At 45.8% G+C, this 18,236-nt stretch overlaps 1 protein-coding gene across 1 annotated transcript in view; it reads left to right on the top strand.

Moving 5' to 3' along the window:
• Positions 1 to 7,915: 7,915 nt before the first annotated feature.
• Positions 7,916 to 18,236, top strand: part of ZPBP (zona pellucida binding protein) — a 35,027-nt gene continuing 24,706 nt past the window's right edge. Inside the window, exons 1-4 of the mRNA XM_060248289.1 lie at positions 7,916 to 7,990; positions 10,591 to 10,716; positions 14,144 to 14,293; positions 16,888 to 17,106. Coding sequence (XP_060104272.1) covers positions 10,608 to 10,716; positions 14,144 to 14,293; positions 16,888 to 17,106 — 478 coding nt within the window. The 5' untranslated portion in view covers positions 7,916 to 7,990; positions 10,591 to 10,607. The remainder of the gene's footprint in view (positions 7,991 to 10,590; positions 10,717 to 14,143; positions 14,294 to 16,887; positions 17,107 to 18,236) is intronic.

The raw sequence follows: 18,236 nt of genomic DNA, 5'->3' as shown, positions 1-18,236 counted from the left end.
GCTTGGGTACTTGAATATAGTTTCTTTTAAAATGTCAAGTAATCTGGGTAAATGATGCTGTAGAAGAGTAAGGCTCAAGAAAAACTAGGCGTGAAGCTGCAGCCAGTCCCTCCCTCCCTCCCTTCCTTCCTTCCGCTCGCAAACATCAGGCTGGTTTGGCCGCCTCTGCCCCAGTGGGCCAGGCGGCCACAAAAGCGTCACCACGCGCCCCAGTCGACCAGGAGTCTGGTTTGGCGCCACCAAGCGGGAGCCGCGGGTCTTGCAAACCCCACGAGGCTCGCCTCGCCCCGCCTCCACGGACAAAGCCCCCGCGGAGCCCCAGCCCTCCCGCCGCCTCGCTCGCCTCCCAGCGGCCTCGAGCGAAAGAAGCGGCTTCGTAACCAAGGCAACGCGGCGGGGGAGGGGACGGAGAGAAGCGAATAGGCGGGAGGCCGCCGCGCAGGCGCGTTGGCCGAGGCGGAGCACGTGCGGGCGCCTTTCCCGCCAGCCCCGGGGTTCCAACGGCCCCGCCCTCTGCTCCTTCCTTCCGGCCATTGTGACGAGGCGGCGCGCTCGAGGGCGGCGGGGGTGTAACGACCTCTGGCGAGGGGGCCGCCGGCGCGCGGCGGAGAGAGGCAGGGGAGGCGCGAGGGCTGCGGCGAGCGGGCGGGGATGCGGCGCCGGGGACGGCGGAAGAGACCCAGGCCCTCCTCCGCCCTCTTAGGCTCCCAGGGCCGCCGCCTCCTCAGCCTGGCGCTGATCCTGGCGCTGGCTCTCCCCTCGGGTAAGAAGGGGCGCCTCTGCCTCAGGAGCGCCTGGAGGCAAAGGCTTAGGCTGGCCAAGTCCAATTCCAGAAATAACTGGGGACTTTGGGGGTGGAGCCAGGAGACATGGGGGGTGGAGCCAAGAGACTTGGGGGGTGGAGTCAGGAGACTTTGGGGGTGGAGTCAGGAGCCTTTGGGAGTGGTGGAGCCAGGAGGCATTGGGGGTGGAGCCAAGAGGCTTTGGTGATGGAGCCAGTAGCCTGGGGGTGGAGCCAGGAGACTGGGGGGTGGAGCCAGGAGGCATTGGGGGTGGAGCCAGGAGGCTTTGGGGGTGGAGCCAGGAGGCTTTGGGGGTGGTGGAGCCAGGAGACTTTGGGGGTGGTGGAGCCAGGAGGCATTGGGGGGTGGAGCCAAGAGACTTTGGTGATGGAGCCAGGAAACTTTGGGGGGTGGAGCCAGTAGCCTGGGGGTGGAGCCAGGAGACTTTGGGGGGTGGAGACAGTAGCCTGGGGGTGGAGACAGGAGACTTGGGGGGGTGGAGCCAGGAGCAAGATGATAAGCTAAATTGAACTCCCAAGGGAGTTCTGGCCATCCCATTGAAAGGGACTGCACACCTTTTAAATGCCTTCCCTCCATTGGAAATAATGAAGGCTAGGGACACCTTCTTTAGGGGTTCATAGAATTGGACCCCCTGGCCCAATCCTTTTGAAACTTGGAGGGTGTTTTGAGAAGAGGCACAGGATGCTGTGAATTTGGTGCCTCTGTGTCAAAAACAGCCTCCCCACCCCTCCAAGCCCCAGATACTTGCAGGTCAATGCTCCATTCTACCCTATGGGAATCTGCCTCCATAGGGAATAATGGAGTGCCCAGCAGACATTTCCCTGCCCCCCTCCCACTTTCTGATGACCCTGAAGCAGGGGGAGGGCCTCCAAACCAAGGGATCCCTGCCCCCACCTGGGGATTGGCAGCCCTAGGGCAGCTGGCTTCTCTGCCTCCTTCCCTTGATCAGAGGGATGAGGGGGGGGGGGCTGCCGCCAAAATGTGAAGCTTCCAAAGCGATGGTGGTGGAATGGCCTTCTTCCCTCCCCCCCCCCCCCCCCCTTGCAAGCTGGTGACCTTCTGCAACTGCTGAGCCTTGTAGCTGGGCAATAGCGGTGCTTCCCAAAGGAGTGCAGCGTTTGCACAGAGGGAAGTCCCCGTCTGTGTTGCATCCTTCTCCAGGCCCTGCCTGGAGGTTGCAATATAAAACATAGCCTACAGGTTATAGTGACAACCCGCCTGGAGGTTGGCAACTTTGTAATCTGCCACGTGCATTTTGGGGTGAAGACCGTGCACCAGACTTTTGCTCCCTATCCTATGTTTATCAGAATTCATTTTGAATAAAGGTTTGAGGCCGGTGGTACCTTTAAGACCAACCAAGTTTAATTCTGGGTAGCTTTTGTGTTTGTGCACGCTTATTCAGATTGGTATGGAGTTGTTCTTCAGATTGGAATTGGACCTTGTTCTGTTGAGACCCAGTTTGGTGTAGTAGTTAAGTGTGCAGATTCTTATCTGGGAGAACCGGGCTTGATTCCCCACTCCTCCACTTGCATCTGCTGGAATGGCCTTGGGTTAGTCATAGCTATCGCAGGAGTTGTCCTTGAAAGGGCAGCTGCTGTGAGAGCCCTCTCAGCCCCACCCACCTCACAGGGTGTCTGTTGTGGGGGGAGAAGATATAGGCGATTGTAAGCCGCTCCGAGTCTCTGATTCAGAGAGAAGGGCGGGGTATAAATCTGCAGTCTTCTTCCGACTGACATGGATGAATCAGAACACATTTTAGTTGATCCATGCATACAAGATCCTTTGCGGACACCATAAAGTAGCTTTTATGTTTTTTACTTGGCTTTCATATGTGGGATTCTATTGGTGCTTTAGTAATATTTTATTCCAGCTTAATCTTTCACAGACTAGAGACCAGAGGTGGCCAAACTGACTTAATGTAAGAGCCACATAGAATAAATGTTTGAGAGCTGCAAGACGTGAACATCAGATGTTTGAGAGAAAGAAGGAAGATAGGCAAATAGATGGGGGAGGGAAGAGGGAGAGAGTGGAAAGAAAGCAACTTTAACTTTAAATGCATTCTCCAAGTCACCAGCTGGCTTGGCTTGGAGAAGTGATTTAGAGAGACAAATGCCTTCTCCAAACTGGCTGATGGCATGGTGGGGGTTTGGAGAGCCACACAATATGTGGGAAAGAGCCACATGTGGTTCCTTAGTTGCAGTTTGGCCACCACTGCTACAGATCCTTGGACTGCAGTTGGTAATTCCACATGGATCTCTAGAGCAGGGGTGGCCAAACTGTGGCTCAGGAGCCACATGTGGCTCTTTCACACACATTGTGTGGCTCTTTAAGCCCCCCCCCATCAGCTGCCTTGAAGAAGGCATTTGTCTCCTTAAGTCACTTCTCCAAGCCAAACCAGCCACATGGAGAATGCATTTAAAATTAAAGTTGCTTTCTTTCTACCTCTCCCATCTATTTTCCTTCCTTCCTTGTGGCTCTCAAACATCTGATGTTCATGTCTTGCAGCTCTCAAACGTCTGACATTTATTCTACGTGGCTCTTAAATTAGCTGAGTTGATTCCACTATAATCTGTTGTTGGAGCTCACTTCTTTAGATGCAGACCAAAGTAGGATCACTTGTTAGCCTCCAAAGCAAACCAACAAAAACTATCTATGCACATTGTTTATAATTCTGCCCCTTAGTTGAATGGAGACAATGCCTGGGAAACTTGTTACTGGTTGGAGAAGCAATTTTTAACCAATGTGTTTTGGAGTCCCTTTGATGCAGGCCAGCAAAAGATCCTTGGAGAAGGCATTTCTCTTCTTAAATCATTTCTCTGAGCCAAGGCAGCTGGCGGCTTGGAGAATGCATTAAAGTTAAAATTGCTTTCTTTCCACCTCCATCTCACCTCCATCTGTTTGCCTTCCTGCCTGCCTGCTTGCTCTCAAACATCTGATGTTCATGTCTTGTGGCTTCCAAACATCTAACATTTATTCTATGTGGCTCTTAACGTTAAGCAAGTTTGGCCACCTCTGCTCTAGGCTGTGCACTTTTAAATTGGGCTGGATGTGATGATCTCCTGGAAACAACAAAAACCATAGAATGTTGTTGCTAGGCTGGCATGGATGCACAAATTAGCATCAAAATACTTGAAACAGTTGCACTGGTTACCAGAATGTGTCTAGATCCAGTTCAAGGTGACCCAGAAAGCTCTATGTTATCTACCCGTAAAGCTTCAAGTACCAATGTATTTAGAGGCCACGTTGGTTTCTAAAGGAAGGTTTCTAAAGGAAGGAGCTTCTCAAGCACTCTCTGTGTAGGCATAACTGTAGAAAGGGAGAAACCATCCTCTTTTAAAGAGTTAGATTTTGTTTCATGGAGGTGGGGAATGATCCCCTTGCAAGTTGCTCGTATTTTTGATTTGGGAGTTCTGCTGTGTCTCAGGATGTCTCTGTTTTAAAACTGTTGGAAGGATAAATTTTCTCGGTTTTCTGCATTGCTTTGAATTTCTGTTAGGAAAATGGGGTATAAATTTCACAAATGAATGAGTGAATAAACAGTAGCTCCCTTAAGACTTTCCTAAGAGAGGTCACAGATCAAATTCATTGTTATGATGTATAAGCACCCAGAATCAAAGTGAATGGAAAAAAGAGCAAAATTTGAATGGCAAAAAGAACAAAATTTGACTCCAGTGGCATTTTTAAGATCCACAAAGTTTAATTCTGGGTATAAGGTTTCATGTACATGTGCGTAAATGTTTATATACAGACTTAAACTATATTGATCTTAAGGTGTCACTGGTCTCAAAATCTGTTCTATTGCTTTAGACCAGGACAGCTACCCATCTGAAATAATATCAAAGTTATGCTTTTATGCCAAGAGTTTGGAGAAGGAAGACACTGGTCGAAGCAGGCTTATGATACTAGCTGATAAGTTTTGTTATTTACTTCATTAATAATATTAATACAGTTTTAAAAACTAATTACTGAGTGTCTGTTATCTCAACAAGAAGGAAGGACTGTATATGAAGTACGGTAAATAAAGTAAATTAAATATGGAGTGAATGTGCAGTTCATTTGAGCTTACTGGCAATAGGAGCTTCAGAAGGGAACTTCATTTATCCAAGAGCTCCAGTTGTTGATTGATTTATGTATAGTGTGTATTTGTAAGTTTGGTTAGTCAGTTGCTTTATCTGTAGCATAAGCACTGAGGAGTGGAAAATGATTCCGGGATAGTGCTATTCCCTTTAGGTCTCAGCGGTTCTGAGCCCCTAAATGGCAATCCTGTGAAGGGAAAATCTGTATTAACGTTATGTATTATGGGAGGGACGGTGGCTCAGTGGTAGAGCATCTGCTTGGTAAGCAGAAGGTCCCAGGTTGAATCCCTGGCATCTCCAAAAAGGGTCCTGGCAAGTAGGCGTGAAAATCCTCAGCTTGAGACCCTGGAGAGCCGCTGCCAGTCTGAGAAGACAATACTGACTTTGATGGACCGAGGGTCTGATTCAGTAGAAGGCAGCTTCATATGTTCATATACTTGAGAAAGCAAGTACTTGTGTTGTTCTCATTTGTGAATCTGTTTACTTCATTTCACCATCTTTCTCAGTGAGGACTCCAAGGGGCTTACATTGCTCTCCTGTGAGGTAGGTAGATTAAGAGTGTATGACTGGCCCAAGTTCCCCCAGCTAGATTCTGCGACAGAATGGTGATTGGAACCCAGATCTACAAGACCTCTAATCACTACACCACACTTGCTTTGTTGTGTCGGATCTGATCAACCAATGCATCTTTAACTGACGCTGCTATAATCTCTCCCTATGTATCATAACTAACAGGGTATTCAGTTTTCACTCAAGCTCCACAGGACTGCCTGCCACAGAGGTTAGAACAGAGTGGTAAGCTGCAGTACTGCAGTCGGAGCCCTCTGCTCACGACCTGAGTTCGATCCCAGCGGAAGCTGGGTTCAGGTAGCCGGCTCCAGGTCGACTCAGCCGTCCATCCTTCTGAGGTCGGTCAAATGAGTCCCCAGCTCGCTGGGGGGAAAGTGTAGATGACTGGGGAAGGCAATGGCAAACCACCCCGTAAGAAGTCTGCAGTGAAAACGTTGTGAAAGCAACATCACCCCAGAGTCGGAAACGACTGGTGCTTGCACAGGGGACTACCTTTACCTTTTAGAGAGCCCCGTGGCGCAGAGTGGTAAAGCTGCAGTACTGCAGTCTGAGCTCCCTGCTCACGACCTGAGTTTGATCCTGGCGGAAGCTGAGTTCAATTAGCCGACTCCAGGTTGACTCAGCTTTCCATCCTTCCAAGGTTGGTAAAATGAGCACCCAGGTTGCTGAGGGGAAAGTGTAGATTACCAGGGAAGGCAAACCACCCCGTAAAAAGTCTGCCGTGAAAACGTTGTGAAAGCAACATCACCCCAGAGTCAAAAGCGACTGGTGCTTCCACAGGGGACTACCTTTACCTAAGGCAACCTTCAGAAGTCTGAAGAAGTGTGCTTTTAGCACACGAAAGCTTACGTTCTGAATAAAACTTTGTTGGTCTTAAAGGTGCAACTTGTCTCCTGCTTTGTTTACCTTGAACCTAGTGATTTCAGTAGGGCTGTGCAAGCTCTCTCTTTGAAGATAATGTGAAATCCCGGAGCCTAGCGTTAGTGGTTGGAGAGCTCCATCTTGTGGATTTATATGTTAGTGAAGACATTGCTTGGCTCAGGAAAACTTTTGTTAAAAGTTTAAATGGACTAAGCAAATGAGAATAAAATATATTCTCTTTCATGTTCAGAATGTTGGAAACAGCTTTTCTAGTTACATGTGAGACATTTAAAAGATTTTCAGGCACTGGTGTTCAAATGAATTCTGGGCTGATGTTGTTAACTCACTAAATCTTTTGTTAAAACAAAGGACCAGGAATATTTAGAAGATAGAAGAAGATATTGGATTTATATCCCGCCCTCCACTCCGAAGAGTCTCAGAGCGGCTCACAATCTCCTTTACCTTCCTCCCCCACAACAGACACCCTGTGAGGTGGGTGGGGCTAAGAGAGCTCTTACAGCAGCTGCCCTTTCAAGGACAACCTCTGCCAGAGCTATGGCTGACCCAAGGCCATTCCAGCAGGTGCAAGTGGAGGAGTGGGGAATCAAACCCGGTTCTCCCAGATAAGAGTCCACACACTTAACCACTACCATTTAAGTGCTGTGTTGGTTCAGGGAGACGGCTCCAGGTTGACTCAGCCTTCCATCCTTCCGAGGTTGTTAAATGAGGACCCAGCTTGCTGGGGGGAAAGTGTAGATGACTGGGGAAGGCAAAGGCAAACCACCCCGTAAAAAAGTCTGCTGTGAAAACATGAGAGTAACGTCACCCCAGAGTCGAAAAACGACTGGTGCTTGCGCAGGGGACTACCTTTACCTTTTTAAATTAGATGTGATCATGAAAGAGGGATCATGCAGCCCTAATAAACAGATAACTAAAAGTTCAACAGGATGGGTCACAAAACCTCAACAAATTCAAAGTGGAGTAAAAAAAAAAAACCCAAACCCTATCCAATTTTAATTATGCCCAAGACTGATTTAAAGTTTAATTTAAGTGACCTTTAATTATATCAATACTGCTTTTTTTGTGTTTTCTGCTAATCAGTGTTCCAAACAGCGGTTTAATCCTGGTTTGCCAGGAAAGCATAAACTGTAGTCGCCAGTTTGGATTTAATGGCAGTCTGTGGGGAAAAACTCCCCACAAAACAGACAGTTTGCCAGCTTGTATGAAAGCAGGCAACGGTATGTGTGTCTAAGAATCCCCCAGGTTTATTTGTGTAGCAGTAAACCGCGGTTTCTTGTTAAGTCTGAACCATGCAGGATTGTTTGTCCCAGAGTCAGCGTTTCAAGGATGATCGCACTTCAGAAACCAGGACTTTCCAGTCTAAATCAATCCACTGCTTCCATTGGCTATCATATTCCAGCTCTCCAATGCCTCTTTTGTTACAGGGGTGTAAATTGGAAAGGGAGAGACATCATCCTTCAGTCGTTTCACAGACTCAGCCTCTTGTCTTAAATCTTTGCCATTGTTTGTTTTTAACAACTTTCTGCTCAGCCAGCATTTCATCTTCCTCTCTGAAGTTTAAATGTTTACACTGTCTTTTTTTTCCTGTTTTGACAGTTCATTGTTCTTCCAGTATAGATCCTAATGGACTGAAAGTTGTAGGATCAACCAATTTGCCAGGTATCTGTTAATATATATTTAAATTAATCCAGGCTTATGACTTTTGATAATTGCTTAGACGTAGAGGCTTCAGACAATGAAATTAGAAATGCAGTTTTTTCTTACGTAATTATGCAGTTATACTGAGCGTGCTAGTATATAGTTTTAAAAACAGAAGAAGCAGTTGGCAGTGCTTGCGGTATTTTGATTTATCGTCAGACTTGGGGCAGAATAGGACAGAGGGCATCTTAATTTTTGACACAGTGCTGCTGTATTTGGATAACCCAACCAATGAAGTCTGCTGTAGAAATGTCTCAGAGAGATCTGCATGTGGCTTTGTTGTTGAAACATACAAATTCCAGTTCCTGTTTGGTTTTTCCATTCGTTTGCAGCATGCAGCGTGTACTTTGCTAACCATACTGCAGTGTTTCCGGTTTTATTATTGTTGCAAGAAAACAAACGCATAAGGTATTAATTAGATCTCCTTGTTGATACAAAGAACCAACCGGATCTGACCCTGAGAGTTAGGCACATACTGGCAGCTCTCTGCTTATGGGGAAATTTTGTGTAATTGTGTGTGGAATGGTGGTGACGTCTGTATCCCCACATCAGTTTTTGTTGGTTGAGCAGCTGTAGACTTACACAAATAACTATGTATAAAAATGCAGTTCCGAAGTTTCTGGCAGGACATCTGTTTATACTTGTTTATTCTCTGAAGTGAAGTGATGTTGTCACTTTACTCTGCTCTGGTAGGACCTCACCTGGAGTATTGTGTTCAGTTTTGGGCACCACATTTTAAGAAGGATATAGACAAGGGATCCAGAGGAGGGCAACAAAGATGGTGAGGGGCCTGGGGGCTAGGTCCTATGAAGAAAGATTGAAGGAGCTGGGCATGTTTAGCCTGGAGAGGAGGCGGCTGAGAGGTGATATGATCACCATCTTCAAGTACTTGAAGGGCTGTCATCTAGATGGTGTGGAATTGTTTTCTGTGGCCCCAGAAGGTAGGACCAGAACCAATGGGATGAAATTAAATCAAAAGAGTTTCTGGCTCAACATCAGGAAGAACTTCCTGACCGTTAGAGCGGTTCCTCAGTGGAACAAGCTTCCTCGAGAGGTGGTGGGCTCTCCTTCCTTGGAGGTTTTTAAACAGAGGCTAGATGGCCATCTGACAGCAATGAAGATCCTGTGAATTTAGGGGGAGGTGTTTGTGAGTTTCCTGCATTGTGCAGGGGGTTGGACCAGATGACCCTGGAGGTCCTTTCCAACTCTATGATTCTACTTGGCTTAGAGGTAAGGGCAATTCAGGTGAGTTGTCTGGTACCCTGAAATGTATGAGCAACCTAGTGTGGATGGTGGTGGGAAGCATATGGCCTTGGCCTATGCCTGGTCTTCTGCCATGTGCCTCCTTTTCCTCTGGTATTCTGTATAGCTTTTTCTTGCTATGGACTTGTCAGTTGATGATTTGTGGAACTCAGCAGTGTTCCCTCTAAACTGAGTTAGCGTGAGCTAGCTCACAGTTGTTTAGCCTCTGGCTCATACATTTTTGTCTTAGCTCAGGAGGGATGGCCGCAGAGCAGGCTAATTTATGCAATAGCCAAATCACTTGCTCACAACATTAATGCCAGAAGAAGTAGAATTTTTGCTCACAAGACAGCTTAGAGAGGGAGTATTGGAACTCAGAACGAATTTTACCTGGCCTTGCTTGTAGCAAGGTGCTTCTTGTAACTAGCATTGCCATAACAAACAGTGGGACTGTTAAAGGCCTGTAGGTGTGAGCATGCATGGGCGCCCTAGGAGGGCAGGCCATTGCTCGCTTGAGGTTTTTATTGGCTGTCAATAGACTGTTGACTGTGGGACATCATGAAATGGGTCATGTTACTGACTGTCTCAGGCCTCTCTGGCAGATAGACTGGGTCATATCCTGTCACTGGCAGGGCTGCCCAGAACATCATGGCAAACCCTGCCTACTTTATGCCAAATTTAATGCAAACCAGGGCTTTTTTGGGTAGAAAAAGCGCAGCAGGAACTCATTTGCATGTTAGGCCACACCCACTGACATCTCCATTGTTTCACGCAGGGCATTTTGGGTGGGAAGAGTGTGGCAGGAACGCGTTTGCATATTAGGCCACACCCCCTGACGGCACCATTGTTTCACACAGGGCTTTTTTTGCAGGAAAAAAGCGCAGCGGGAATTCATTTGCATATTAGGCTTTGCCCTCTGACACCAAGCCAGCCAAACCTGTGTTCCTGTGCATGTTTTCTGCTAAAAAAAAAAAAGAGCCCTGCTGCAAACTATAGCAATAAAGCTAAATTCATATCCAGTAGCCCTGTAGAGGCCAACAGGATTCTTGGGGTATGACTCTTGAAAGCTCATACCCCCAAAATCTGGTTGGTTTCTGCAGTGCAGCGGGAATCGAAACTAGCTGTTCTACTGCAGACCAACATGGCTACCCTCTGACACTGTAGCAATACAATTGTGGCTTGATTATAGTGTGTGTGTGTCCCAGTGTTTCTCTCCTTCCCTGGTTTTTCTCCTGTGGGTGTAACTGCACCATATCGTTGATGTGTAAATAGAATGGTTTCTGATTACAGTTGCTAATCAGGGTGCTTTTCACTTTCAGTCAAAGTTTATGTCAAGATGAATCATAACAGCCCACGTATTCTATGCATTACGAGTCACCTAAGAAATTCTGAATTGATCGATCCCATATTCCAGTGGCATGGACCAGGAGGTGACATGGTCACAGGTAGGGTGTTTTCTCCATCAGGTAGAAAGCTTCCCTGTTTTATTTCTAAACACAGGCGGTAAATTTTTAAAAATTATTTATGCCTCCATTTATTTTTGTGTTTTAAACAATTTTATTGATAACATATGGTAACAATTTCCATTAATAACTTATTTTCATCAAACCATATGCTTCTTTCTCATCATCCCTCCCCCTGTTACTTGACCCCTGCCAGTGTTATTTACTCAAAATACTAACATTAAAAGGTACCCTTAATTACTAAGAACTACAATTAATATTCTTCTTTCTTCTAAAGTTTAATCTTTATCAAAAATTGTCCAGAGTCCTTTTACTTTCCACTCGTCTTCTACATAACTTCTAAATTTTTTCCACTCCCTTTTTAAAATCTTCTAAATCATAGTCTCTTAAAGTTCTTGTTAACTTGTCCATCTCACTCCATGTCATAACTTTTACAATCCAACCCCATTTTTCTGGTATTTTTTTCTTGCTTCCACAACTGCACATATAGTGTCCTAGCAGCTGAAAGCAAGTACCAAATTATAGTTCTATCCTCTTTTGGAAATTTTTCCATTTGTAATCCCAACAGAAAAAGTCTCTGCAGAAAAGTCTCTGCCTCTATTTATTTGTGTAGGTTTTCAGCGTTCCTAATCGTTGAACTCTTTCATCAGTTGTATTTACGTTTTCATTTTACTTGGGTGGGTCTGAAGAATCCAGGAAACAACATACTACCAAGACTCCAGGAAAGATGTCTGTGGCCAATCCAGCCAAAGTAAAGCAAATGGAGAACCATGTCTTCAGCTGGGCTACCTACAGCAGGGGTGTTGAACACATTTGTTAAGAGGGACGGATCTGACATAAATGACATCTTGTCCGGCTGGGCCATGCCTTGTGTGGCCTGTATGGCTTAGGACCTGCCTACCTTAGGGACCGTCTCTCCCCACACGTTCCCCAGAGGGTACTTAGATCTGGATCACAAAATCTACTAACAATCCCTGGACCGAAGGAGGCCAAATTAAAGACCGCTAGAGAGAGGGCCTTCTCGATTGCAGCCGCCCCCTGGTGGAATCAACTACCAGAGGAAGTGAGGGCCTTGCGGAACCTTGCTCGGTTCCGCAAGGCCTGTAAGACCGCTCTCTTCCGGCTGGCTTTCAACTGACGCTGAGCCTGTATTGTAGGGAAATTGAAGAAATACTGTCGCCATTGCAGTTATATGACATCAAAGAGACTGGCATCAAATTATTTTGAATGTCTTAATTATTGAATGTGTAATTTTATAATATGTATGGTTTTAATTGTTTGTTGTGGTTTTGTACTGTGAGCCACCCTGAGCCTGCTTCAGTAGGGAGGGCGAGATATAAATCAAATCAAATAAAAATAAATAAATAAATGCCTGACCAGGCTATGTGTGGACTTATTTAAGATTAAGTAGCAGAGATATAAACTTTATAAAGGACACAGACAAACACGACTAAAGATTTTTTTTAAAAAAAACTTAAAATAAAACATGCTTAAAACATTAGCACTTGTTGGTCTTAAAAGTGCTTTCTTTGTATCTCTCCCATGGGATCCAGGGAATTGGGCAAAGGAAGCTCTGGCTCTTTCCCTCCCTCCCTAGGGGAGCAGGGGGGGGAGGAGCCTCAACCAATGGAGAAAATCAGGGTTTTGCTCTGTAGCTCTGCTGTGCGATTGAGCAAGCCTTGCAAAGCAAGCTGAGATGCAGAAGGAAGCAAGAGAGAGGGAGAAGGAAGCAGACAAGAGCCAGTTGCTTGGGGGCCTGATTTGGCCCCCAGTCTGACACCCCGACCTTGAGGCTTGGCAGTCCGGGTGGCCAGGTTGGGGGGCTTCTTTGGGTTGGGAGCATTGAGTAGCCTTAAGGCTTTGCAGCTGTGGGCAGGGGTTTGCTCTCCCATCCCCTCTACACACTGGTGTGCGGGCAGTGACAGCTGGGTCCGGAAACGTCTGGCCCTGAACTTAGTGCAACCTGTGCTTTAAGATGTACGTAATGGTGCAGAACAGCTTTTGTATAAATAAAATTCCCATGGGAATTGTGTAGTGGTTAACTAAAATAAATGCTCCTCAGAAAAAGCTGTTCCTGATGGGCAAAAAATTGTCCTCTTGCACCAGTGGAAATTCCCTGAGGAATCCAAGCCCCATAGGTTGTAGGAAATGTTAGTCATTGGCGAAGAAGATGAAGATATTGGATTTATATCCCGCCCTATAATCTCAGAGCAGCTCACAATCTCCTTTACCTTCCCCCCCCACAACAGACACCCTGTGAGGTGGGTGGGGCTGAGAGAGCTCTTCCCAGAAGCTGCCCTTTCAAGGACAACTATAAAAGCTATGGCTGACCCAAGGCCATTCCAGCAGCTGCAAGTGGAGGAGTGGGGAATCGAACCCGGTTCTCCCAGATAAGAGTCTGCGCACTTAACCACTACACCAAACTGGTGTTGGAACCAGAGTTCCATTTGTTAGAAGAACATTATGAAATCTGCTGTCCCTTACAACATGGCTTTAATTTATTAGAAATGTAAAACCACTCTTTATTCTCTGAGGATTCACCTGCATAACTCCTGCAGATGTTGTTCATATCTGCAGACTGCTTTCTGCATCTTAGTTTGGGATGGTGCTTATAGATCTCTCGAACTTGTCCGTTCCTTCTGTTTAGTGGAGGGGGACACATTGCGAATGAAACAGTTTTATCTTTATTTGAACACGTTGCGTCCCAGTAATCATTCACGCTATTTCTGGAACGAATGTGGGATTCTGGTCAGTCTCGAAGAGATGCCACCTTAGAGATAACCCTGTTACTGCCGAGTGATTTTCTTCCCTCTCTTGACATGAGAGGAATGCAGATGCCCGAGACCCCCTCCATCTTGAGAATTCTCCCTGTACTGTAAATAAATGAACAGCTCCACAGGAAAGTAACACCTACTGAGAACTCCACTTGTTGGTGGGATCCTTTTATATTAAAATGCAATAATTATTTATGCTTAGAGCTCCGTGGCACAGAGTGGTAAAGCTGCAGTACTGCAGCTCTGCTCATGACCCGAGTTCGATCCCCGGCGGAAGCTGGGTTCAGGTAGCCAGCTCGAGGTTGGCTCAGCCTTCCATCCTTCTGAGGTCACTAAAATGAGTCGCCAGCTTGCTGGGGGGAAAGCGTAGATGACTGGGGAAGGCAGTGGCAAACCACCCCGTAAAAAGTCTGCCGTGAAAACGTTGTGAAAGCAACGTCACCCCAGAGTCGGAAACGACTGCTGCTTGCGCAGGGGACTGCCTTTCGCTTTTTATTCTTACTATAATGCTACTGTTTAGATATGACCGTTTTTAAGGCCAGGACCAGAAAGTTAAAATACGATGCTGCCCGAGTTGGAAGTTCTAGCTGATCTTCAGCATTCATTTCTTAATTTTATTTTACCTTTTTAAATAGAAAACCAGACTGTGAAAATAACACCAACAGGAACTTTGCTATTCCGGGAGTTTAAACCTGAGATGAGTGGAGTTTACACGTGCTCCCTTGTATTTAAGCCGACCACCGAGCAAGCTGAGAAAAGCTATTTGATCAAATATGTTATTTATGGTAAGAGATTAGATTTTCTTTCTCGACTCCTTTAGAACGCTAGTTGGATTTGCTGAAATTATAGGGGGAAATCCCATGTACAGTTAAACATGGTTAAACCCCTTTGAATTGAGTAGTAATTAAGCACACTTAGTTACATGCTTCATTTCACCCTTAATGGGATAAAATAATTGGAATCTCACTAACCAAGAGCACAGAAAGACTTTTTTTCTCTTTGCTTCTCAATCTGGAAATTTTGAATCATCAGTTATTTTCGAAAGATGCTTGAAGCCTAAATTGAAAAGTAGAGGAAAAAACGGACTCCTGAGGGTCCCTTAGCAGTATAATTTTGTTACGCTCTGAAAGTAGAGATGATTCTTCATTTTCTGTATGACTTGCCATTCCCCCTTGTTTTAGGAACAGAGCTTGGGTGCAGTTTTGTTATGTTACCATTCTACCATGTGTTAAAATGAATACTGAAATTCCTTCTCTTTATTAACAACTAGAATAAGGCCTGTTTTGGGGATAAATACAACGGGCTCTAGAAAGAGACTGTGCGAGGGCTGGCCAATATCCCAAATGGCTTCTGAAGCTTTTCCCCCAGAAGGTGGTAATAGAGGCATGAGGGCTGTTTTTCTAGCAGGAGCTCATCTGCATATTAGGCCATGCCCTCCTGATGTAGCCAATCCTCCAAGAGCTTAGAGGGCTCTTAGTACAGGGCCTACTGTAAGCTCCAGGAGGATTGGCTACATCAGGGAGGCATGGCATCAGAGGAGCTCCTGCTAGAAAAGAACCCAAGATCAGCGCTGTTGGGCCTCAGAGAAGGCTGCCACCACGTGAGACTCCAGGCGTGCTGATGTGAAATCCCTCAGCAGATCCGCCCTTTCTCTGGCCGATCTTCCTAATGGCCAGATACTATTGGGTACACTTGAAGCTGCCTTATACGGGTATCATAGATCATTCATTATGGGGACCATTCTTAAACAGAGGCCCTCCCTACTGGCTTGCCTGCCTGTGGTGTGACAAGTGAGGATACACACACACGAGAGAGAGTGTGTGACTTGCACACATGGCTTGATTTTGCATCAATCGGTTGGTGCTGCTGCAAGATAGCGCTCTTTGCACTTGCAGCTAGAAAGGTTAGATCCAAGGTGGCCCCTAGTAATGCATCACACTAAGCTCTATAACAAAGCAGTAGACAAGCGTACCTTTAAGACCAACTAAGTTTTATTCAGAATGTAGGCTTTCGTATGCTCTTAAGCAGACTTCATCAGACAAAATGGGAATGGAAGCAGCAATTCTTAATACAAGTGGGCAGTGAAGAATCATGGGAATGTTTTTAGCAGATTAAAAGAATCACAAATAGGGATCTGTGTTTGTTAGTGTTAGGACAAAGCAGGGCTGAAACAACACTGGAGGGTGATAAAAAGCAGACTGCTGTCATAGGTGTGAAGTGCCATAAACCTAGGTAACATTCTGGCTTTGTTCGTTTAAATGGAGGGCATGGTTTCTCAAGAGATTATAACATCCATTATAGTTTGCCATTAGAAAAAAAGGAAGATATTAAAATACAGTGGCGGATGGGTTGGTAGGTGCAATAAGACAAATAAGAGCTCTATAGATCAGCATATTAATATTACTTAATTATTTTAAATGTATTCTTGAAATTTTAGAAGCGCCATATAATTTTAACCTGAAGACTTGGGTATTTAAGCTTGGTATTTTTGAATGTAAATTCTAGATTGTGTTTTTCATAACGTGCTTTTATATCGTAATGGCCAATGGCCATGTACAATAAACCATTTGTTTGCATAGGCTTCTTCAGAGCTTTTTTTAGCAGGAGCTCCTTTGCATATTAGGCCACACCCTGTAGCCAATCCCTCAAGAGCTTACAGGGTTCTTATTGCAGGTAAGCTCTTGGACGATTGGCTGCATAAGGGGTGTGTGGTCTAATATGCAAAGGAGTTCCTGCTACAAAAAAAGCCCTGGGCTTCTTGGACTGAGCAGCTCCTATACCTCATTGCAGACCTCTTCTGAAATGGAAGGCCTGTTATTCAAAGGGCTCAAAGGTTAAGAATCCCACTAGGCGTGTCCAAGGAGCCCTGTGGCGCAGAGTGTTAAAGCTGCAGTACTGCAGTCTGAGCTCTCTGCTCACGACCTGAGTTTGATTCCGGCGGAAGCTGGGTTCAGGTAGCCGACTCCAGGTTGACACAGCCTTCCATCCTTCCAAGGTCAGTCAAATGAGGACCCAGTTTGCTGGGGGGGAAGTGTAGATGACTGAGGAAAGCAATGGCAAACCACCCCATAAAACAGCCTGCTGTGAAAACGTCATGATGTGACGTCACCCCAGAGTTGGAAACAACTGGTGCTTGCACAGGGGACTACCTTTACCTTTTAGGTGTGTCCAAGTCCTTGGGTGCCTCAGGTAGCTCTTTGGGTCCTGACTATAATTTGCCAAGAATGAATTTTCTGTGCCTCTGTGCAAATATATCTGTTAAGAACAGAGAATGTAGAATAACTGTACTGATTAATCAACACTTTTATATTTTAACTTGTTTTGATTTTTTTTTTTTAAAAAAAGAAAAGGACCTTAATCTTCTGTTATTCTCCTGCAGCTTACGCTGATCCTAACTTTCACTATGAGTTTACAGCCCGATACCATGCAGCTCCCTGCAACAGTGGCTACAATACTTCCTTTGAGAAGAAATTGCTTCAGATACTGAGCAAGCTGGTCACTGGGCTTTCCTGTGAGATTGCGTTACAAAAGTCCGAGTGCCATCATGTGAAAATGCAGAGAGCTGGACTGCAAAACGTACTCTTCTTTACTTTCACAGGTAACTTGTAATTAAATTTTTGAGGGAGGGTGTTCTCTTAAAGAAAATCTTGTTGTACAGCGTGACATACTGGAGACCATTCTGCTGTAATCAGCCAAACGCAATGGGAAATGACAAATATTTGAAATGCTAGGGGCATCTGCAAAAGCTTGACACACAATCTAAGTGCAAGGTTTATGTTTTGAGGGGGGGGATGGTGGCTCAGTGGTAGAGCATCTGCTTGGTAAGCAAAAGGTCCCAGGTTCAATCCTTGGCATCCCCAACTAAAAACGGTCCAGGCAAGTAGGCATGAGGCCCTGGAGAGCTGCTGCCAGTCTTAATAGGCCAAGGGTGGGGAACCTCTGTCCTGAGGGCTGTATACAGACCTCGAGGTCACTTGGTGTGGCCCTCGGGGATTTGCTGGACCGAACTGAGCCATGTGGCAGCCTCCCTGGGGCCTGGCTGGCCGGCCAGAATTGCTGCAGGGTCGGGAAAAGTTACTGTCACAGTTCAGTTTGCACTTGATTATCCCAGATGGTATGGCCTAATATGCTAATATTAGGGGATGTGGTCTAATATGCTACTGAGTTCCTGCTGGGCTTTTTCTATAAAAAAGCCCTGGACCTATGCATTTGCCTAGGGCAACGGGCCAGGTGTGTGGGTTTATGTGTGTGCCAGATTAGGCTCACCCCGCATGACTTTAAATAGAAAAACAATTATTTGCATTAATTTTGCTGGCCCAAATCATTCTCCATCGGCAGAGCACTGTTTTTTCAGTTGATAATTTTTTATGGCCCGCGAATGATGTTATAAATATCCATATGGCCCTTGGCAGAAAACAGGTTCCCCACCACTGAAGTTTATAGTACTGACTTTGATGGACCGAGGGTCTGATTCAGTATAAGGCAGCTTCATATGTTCATCATAGTAGTGTAGTAGTTAAGAGCAGTGGCCTCTAATCTAGAGAGCTGGGTTTGATTCCCCTCTCCTCCAAGTGAAGTCTGCTGGGTGACCACAGTTCTCTCAGAACTCTTTCAATCCTACTACCTACCTCAGAAGGTGCCTGTTGTAGGGGGAAGAAGGGAAGGCGATTGTAAGCTGCTTTGAGACTCCTTAGGAAAGAGAAAAGCGGGGTATAAAAACCAACAAAA

This window comes from Heteronotia binoei, chromosome 10 (genome assembly GCF_032191835.1).
Source record: "Heteronotia binoei isolate CCM8104 ecotype False Entrance Well chromosome 10, APGP_CSIRO_Hbin_v1, whole genome shotgun sequence".
NCBI classification, from domain to species: Eukaryota; Metazoa; Chordata; class Lepidosauria; order Squamata; family Gekkonidae; genus Heteronotia; species Heteronotia binoei.
This window is presented reverse-complemented; position numbering and strand designations above follow the sequence as displayed.